General features: G+C 40.6%; 1 protein-coding gene across 1 annotated transcript; it reads right to left on the reverse strand.

Annotated features, from left to right (window-relative positions):
• Window positions 1–294: 294 nt before the first annotated feature.
• On the reverse strand, window positions 295–6,337 carry LOC101955209 (major urinary protein 4). Its single transcript, XM_078044981.1, has 6 exons — window positions 6,253–6,337; window positions 2,724–2,940; window positions 1,653–1,726; window positions 884–994; window positions 504–605; window positions 295–332 (listed from the first exon to the last, which is right to left on the reverse strand). The coding sequence occupies exons 1-6, from the start codon at window positions 6,335–6,337 to the stop codon at window positions 295–297; spliced, it is 627 nt and encodes a 208-aa protein (XP_077901107.1).
• Between the last annotated feature and the right edge of the window lie 1,197 nt (window positions 6,338–7,534).

A 7,534-nucleotide genomic window follows, 5' to 3' on the forward strand; every position in this document is an offset into this window, starting at 1 on the left:
TGTACAATTTGGTCATGTGTACCTCCCTCTGCAACAAAGATAGTTGGAAGGGGGAAAAGTAAATTGGGTAGGAGAGCTTCTCATTGCCTGCCATCTGTGTGCCATTGCCACAGCACATTGCCCAGGGCAGAGCACCAGATGTGTAATGCCAGTGGGCTTATAGAGAGTACAGAAAGCCCTCTGTGTTGTTTTTCTTCATGCAATCTTTGGGCACAAGTCCCTAATGGTTTTGGAAGGCACCATTCCCTGGTCCACCCCCTCTGCATCAGGGACAGAGATCACCTACCTGGAGACTCAGGACTGTGCTCCACCTCGAGCCTGGATACAGCGGTCTGCAGAGGCAGAACAGAAGACATTCAGATAGACAGAAGCCCCATTATATTTCCCTAAGAGAAATTGGATGCTTCTCTATGTTGGCACAAAGGAGGCTGATTGTCTTCCCTTGGATTTTCCTTTTCTGAGGACGTGAAGTTCGGGAGAGAAAGCCAGCTAGCTAAACTTACCAACAGTGGTCAGGTCCAATATGTTTTCCTTAACAATTCCGTATTTTTCACACACAGTCACAAATTTCTGCTTGAGTTCTGAGCTCACATCTGGTGCTCGACCTGTGGGAACAGTGACATTACTGCTGTGACATATGTCTTGATAATAAAGGAGAATGAGAGGACAGGGCTCTAGGAGAAAAGGAAAATGGATGGTGACAGTTGTATGTCAGGACCTGTTCTGAATCTGACATCAATAAGACATCTTTGTGGCACAATGAGAGATTTCATTTCACAATGAGAGAGGGTCTGGGATAACCTTGGGGAGATCATTTTGTGTCTAGGGTCCTTCCTTCCCTTTCCTCCCACCCAAGATGAGTGTCAGCATGAAAATACTCTACCATAGAGCTGCATCAGTTGGAGTGTATTTCCATGATTTTCATTTATTAGGTACAAAATAATATAGTTACAATAGTCCGTTTCAAGTACTTTAAATGTATTATGTCCATCATCTGTGAAGAAAACAGAATACAGCTCAGAACTTCTTTGGTTTGTGGGAAGCAATGAAAACTTTTTACCTATTCTTGCCCATGAAACAAACACAATGCATCTTCTAGAAGACTCAGTGAAGATGTCCAATGCCTGGGCTTCATGAAGGACTTCTAAAAAGGACACTGGTAAATAGACCATGAGTGTAGAACATTCAGTCTCAGCAGCAACTCACTCTCTATCGTCCTTTCTGACACCTGTCCACCTCCCTCACCATCTCTGTCAATAATGCTATCTGTCTTCCCAATAAGCCCTCTGGAATTACATATCTGGTGCTACATCCTTGGCTATATGTGTGGCAATGGCCACCAGGCATAATCACACCGATGGCAGAAAACGAGAAGCTGTCCTACCCGTTTACCTTTCCCCTCCTGCCAATTACCTCTGTTGCAGAAGGAGGTACCTCTGACCAGACTGCATTCTTTCTTTGATGGTATTATAGGAATTGGCTTTTGCACATAAGTTTTTCCTATATACAGGACCTTGGCTATTAGATGGCCCCTATTTTATTACTTTAATGAGAATTAATGAGTCATTGATAAATATCCTGATATTATTGGAGTTCAGTAATTTCTTGCAGTTGGAAATATAATTTAGAAAGAACATTTGTGGTCTACTTACAATCAACAGAATATACACCATCCTCTTCTGTTTTGTCACAAACAAACTCAATTGCAGCACATACTCCATTTATACTGTAAAAGAGAATGAGTTGATGCCCAGGACATATTGACGAGGCTGGCTTCCTCGTCCCCTATTCTACCTCTAACCTGGGTTTTTGATTCCACCTAACTTTTGAATATTTTTTGTGCAATTACCAAACAGATTTTCTTCATAATTGTTTCATTTACTTTGATACTTGGGAAATGACTTAAGAAGTGCTTGAACTGCTTGTCACCATTACTACTACGACTTCCCATACTTACTACTAATATACCACAACAAAACTCCTTAAGATCATTAGCTAAGTATGCATAAAGGTGCCTCTCAGTTGTGTTCTTTATGAACATCACCTGACTCAGCCCTCACAATAAATCAAGAGGGAGTATCTTTATCAAAAGCTTTTGTCCATGCAAAATGAAGGTAGGAAGGGCTGAATTGTTTTTTGGTACTAGGGATTAACCAAGGGGTGCTTAACCACTGAGATGCATCCTTAGCCATTTTTTAATATTTTATTTAGTGGCAGGGTCTCACTAAGTTGCTAAAGCTGGCTTTGAACACATGACCCTTCTGCCTCAGCCTCTGAGCCACTGGGATTAAAGTTGTGCACCACATCACCTGGTCAGGGATGGGTTTTCTTGGTCAACAGCTGGTAAAAATCAATTCCGTCTGTTGATTCTAAATCACATGCTCTTGAACTATTCCATATTGTCATGCTAACCTTGATTCTGATACCCCTCTGCCCTCTGCATCCCCCACTTCTAATCAATTTACTCCTGTAACCAACTCTTTATCCATGAATCTTGAAAACTCCCAGGTCTATAAAGTCCTGGGTCAGTTCAACTGAGGGACTGTGGTTTTGGATGCAGGTTCAATATGTATGTGCACATGTCTGTGTGCATGAGTTGGTGTGTACATGTGTGTGTGTGTGTGTGTGTGTGTGTGTGTGTTTGTGTGTGTGTGTGTGTGTTTAGGTTTAAGATTATACCTTCTCTGTCATTTTCATTTTCCAACTAAAAAAGCCATACTTACATTATATGGAATTTAAAGCCTAAGGAAGAGTTCTTCAACACATGGATATATTCCACAAAAACCCTCAGGCTACCATTTTCTTCTATCTTATCCTTATGATCAGAGGCCAGGAGAATGGAATACCACTCCCCTGAATACTGCAATAAATAAGAGAAATGGTTAAGTGAGAAAAGCGGAGAGGGAAGGCCACAGACACTCTTCTCCTTGAACTCTTGGCCTATGGGGCAGGGCTCAGATGAGAAGAGGGAATTAGAACTCAGATCATTTGAAAGGACACCTAGGACATTTCCACTGTCTCTTCAGTAAAAACGGAAGTCCCCAGCCCTTTTGTTGCATTTTAATATGGCACAGTTGCTCTTAGTTCAGGTCTGAACCCACTCCTTTAACATGCCACCCTTCAACGTCAAAAGTCGTAATGCTCCACAGTTTTACCTTGGACGGATCTAAGTTGCTTGTCACAGCATCATGGGTTCCCTCTGTGTGAGCACAGATCAGGGTCAGTCCCAGACTCAGCAGCAGGAGCTTCATCTTGGTAAGGAATAAAACTGTCTCCTCAGAGTCCCCAACAGTGAGCACGTCCCCACTCTAGCTCCACCCCAGCTCTTCTACCTTTTTATCTAAACGTGGTGTTTTTTTTTTTTTCTGTCCAGGTGCCTCCACCTTTCCTCCTTCCTGTCCTTGGAATGGTCTTTCATTCCCTGGGGTGAAGCCAAGGATTGTTCCTGCTCTGTTGAAACTTGGCTGTCCCCCCTCTTTTAAATTTATGGAGGGACCTTACATTTCTCAAAACATTCCCATGAAGAGTCATGGATGCTCTACCTGGGAACCAGAGCTTCCACTGGGAACCAGATTTAACTGTAGGTCTGGCTTGTTGGACTCAGAAAGCTCATTGTAAGTGGTGGGAATGAGCACCATTGGGAAATGAAATGTGTGGAGGGTTTGCTCTGCTGTTCACCTGGGATATGTCCTTAGGTGAATTACTCAATTTTTCACAAACTTCAGAAACAATGAGACTGTGTCTACCAAAGATGCTGCAAGCATTAAAACAGGGTTGAATAAAACAATGTCCTTAATGTTTGGTATCTTATATTAAGAACATTTAAATTCCTTTCCTTGTTCTCTGAACCAAATCACTGCAACCTTCTGTCTCCCCACATAAATGGACAAGTATTGAATTCTGAGTAGGTCTATGCCACGGGCCCATATGAGAATAGAAGCACTAGAGAGATCATTTCCAGAGGGACCCCAAGTCCTGACTACAGAACTGGGTGATGCTGGGGAAGTGGTGTCCTGCAGAAAGGACTTACAAACGCAGGTGCTAGAGCCATGCAGACCAGGTGTCATTCCCATCTCTGCTATACCAAAGCCATAGGAAAGACTTTAGCCTCTCTGAGCCTCACCCTCTTAGTAAGGACAATCATTCATGACAGATTACTGTGAGGGTCCAATGGGATGATGCCCATAAACCCCTCAGCACAGTGTCTGGCATAGGTGGAGCTGGTGGGGTCAGAGCATACTTCCTGGGAAAGATGGGCCTTGGGGTAGGTTTTGAATGTTGTGGGGTTGGAGATGTGGAGAGCATGCAGGGACAGCATTCCACGTGAGAAAACATGGTGGATTAGATCCTGTACTGCCATCTAGGTTTTTAAAAGCTCTGGCTCATTCTTACCCCTTTTCTTAACTCTTACATCTCCAGTAATTAAAGCATAAGAAGATTGAACACAGGCCCAAAGCCATTGCAGGAACCCTCTTTGCAATTGCTGCCTTTAAGTCAGGCATAGGACTATCTGTATAATGTAGGAAATTTGAGGCTTCAATTAAGCACCAAATATCATTTTGGATATTGCCTTTGCTGAAGGTTAGGATATTATCATTGAAATTTTCAGGGAACATAGCATCATGAGAGAATGGCTTATGTCCACAAATATAGTCAATATGGAGACAGACATAAGCCTGAAAGAATACACCAAAATATGTAGAACTCAAATTATCATTAAATAAGAAATGACAGTTATAAATGTAAATGTGAGTATTTGCTGTGTTTCTGTTCTCATGACTAAAAGGCTCAGGGGTCACTCCAGTTAAACTGGGCTAACTGGGCTGCACGAAATAACCACACAAGAGACACAAATACCTTTTTCTTTGGGTCGCTGTGATGGCTCCTCTGACCTTAAGGGTCCGCAGAAAGAGAGAGAGAGAGAGAGAGAGAGAGAGAGAGAGAGAGAGAGAGAACTTGCTGACCACTTTTATTGAGGAGAAGTTATTCAAATGAGGCAAGGGGTCAGGTTTGAGGGGGCTGAGTCTATCTTCATGATGTCCACTGTCAGCAGGTTGACTGACACCTGGGTATGCTGCACCCAAGGGCACAGTAAGAGAAGGGGACACACACAAGGCACTTCCATGGAAGATTCTATCCTAAACAGGGCGCGGGGTTATATTACAAAGAAACAGGTGAGCATAGATTCCCCCATGGGGCTGTAGCAAGACACACCCATGCACAAGAGACACTGACAACATTTCTGTGACTGAGCGCCTCAGCACCCAGCCAGGGAGTGTGACCCAGTGACATGTAAGGTTGGTCTCCCACAAGTATTTGCCTTTTTAAAGTAGCATCATCAGGTTGCCAGGCTTGATTTGGCCTTTATCATATGGCTGTAAATAACATCCAAACAATAAGGAGTCATTTAAATCATATGGATTTTTAAAGATTCAGAATGATAGCGTATCTAATCTTATTTTTGTTTTGTGAAAATAGTTTTAGATAACTCAATCAAACTTTTAGCTTCTTAGATCTTTTGCTAAGTTATGAATCCAAATTCTACGTGGTCAATTGCAAGTTTCCTTTAAGAAGTAGAAGTGAAGCATTCAGTGGTAGTGCTTTCACACCAAGTCCTCTTGGCTTTGGACTTTCTATAGAAAGTGGCATCTTGATGTGACTGTCTTTTATCAATTTTTCAAATCAATCTGAAATATATCTGTCACGTCTCAGGATTTCATGTTGCACTGGCAAAGCCTTTGCATAGTTCATTCATTTAGGAAAGATGCCAAATTTTATTGTAGATTAATGAGGACAGTAAAATATTGGTGGATATTCTGTGGCAATTACTGGCTTGTATGGAAAGTTGTATTTCAATAATCATTCTCTTTTGACACCTGTCCAGATATGTACACAGAGTCTTCAATTCTTAGGATCAGTATGATTGGCTGATCTTGGTCCTTCCCAAGGTGACTTTTCCATAAAAGGTACCTTTAAATAGCCAGTATGACATTATGAGACCAACATATAGTTAGGTTCCTACTGTAGCTAGAATGCTGAAATCCAGTCACATGGAGGTGTAATGTGAGTATCTATAAGATCATCCATCATACGAGTATCATTAATAAATATTGGGTTGGACTCTCCTGTCCACATTGTAAGGTGCATTAAAGGGGGCCTGGGGCATTGAAGACCAGAGAAGTCTTTCCATAGATTTCCTCACCTGGCAGCTCATGAAGCCTGCATGGCTGTAACATTGGGGTTGGGTTTTACCTTCCCGTGTCAGGTTTTTCAGTGGTTTCCATGATGACAGGTTTAGATTCTCCCCTTTTAAATCTGATTTAACATATTGTACCATGTTCACCAGCAGTAAGATCTTAGTATCACAATTTAAAGAAATTGTTTAAAATATTTTTGTGAGATTTATCATGGGCATGTACAGTCCTGTTTTTCCCCCTTTTTATTGATTAAAATTGAAGAAAAGATTGATATAAGTTAGAGTATCATTAACCTTAATCTGCATATAATAGTCTAGTATAGTAAAAGTATTTTAATAATAAGAATAGATTTATTATCTTTAGTTGGCCGGGAAACTCGGCAAGGGTTATTAATTGGGCATGATAAGGCCAATATTATTGGGTTGGAAAGGAATTAAAGAAAACTTAATTTTTATCAATTATATGATTTGATTTTGATGTTAATGGAATTATGAAATGAAAAAATAGTATAATAAGTTGCATGTAGACATTTATATTTTGAAACTAACTTTAAATGAACTGGAATGATTATCTTAACTTGGAATGAGGTGAGAGGCAGAGTTTTATCTTAGGAGAGGTAACCTCTACAAAGGACATCGAGGGTATAAAGAGACACATTTTTAGAATAAGAAATGTCTATGGGTACTGAGCATAGGAAAAGCATTTTATGTATTGTTAATAATAAAAAATGAAATAGAAGATTGAATAGGCTTTTATTCACCAATCTAGGAAAAACTGTTATTATCATTAAATGTAATGTTGATCTAAGCTTGGGGAATCACTACCTTAAATATTGATGGGTAAAAGCGAGTCAGTAGTATTATTTAGGACAGTGATGTAATGAATTATTTGGGAAACTTTAGAATTTGATATGGCATTGACCCAACAATGACATCTCAAGGGACTTAGGTCAAAATAATCTTTGTGTATAAAGATATAGTGGTAGGAATATCTTTAAAACTTTATTTAAGGTAGTAAGATCACTTCCAATAATAATGTACAACTTATAATGATTTTACAAATTTAGAAAATGTCAACATGTCCTGTAGGGCCTAGCCTTACTCCCACATGGAGGAAAGTTCATCTTGCTCATTGTGCAACAGGGAAGTCCTAACACGGAATATTATGTTTGGAGGCAAAGTGCTGTCAGAACACTAGCGAGTGCAGTTTACCTAACTCAGCCAACAGACATCATTAGCAACCTGAGTGTTGGCATAATGAGTTCATCAACAGAGAAGCCATGGTAGTTGAAATGGAGGCTACATATGGTCCAACAGGTGATCTAGCTATTGCTGCTG

Source organism: Ictidomys tridecemlineatus, chromosome 4, assembly GCF_052094955.1.
Source record: "Ictidomys tridecemlineatus isolate mIctTri1 chromosome 4, mIctTri1.hap1, whole genome shotgun sequence".
In the NCBI taxonomy this organism is placed as follows: domain Eukaryota; kingdom Metazoa; phylum Chordata; class Mammalia; order Rodentia; family Sciuridae; genus Ictidomys; species Ictidomys tridecemlineatus.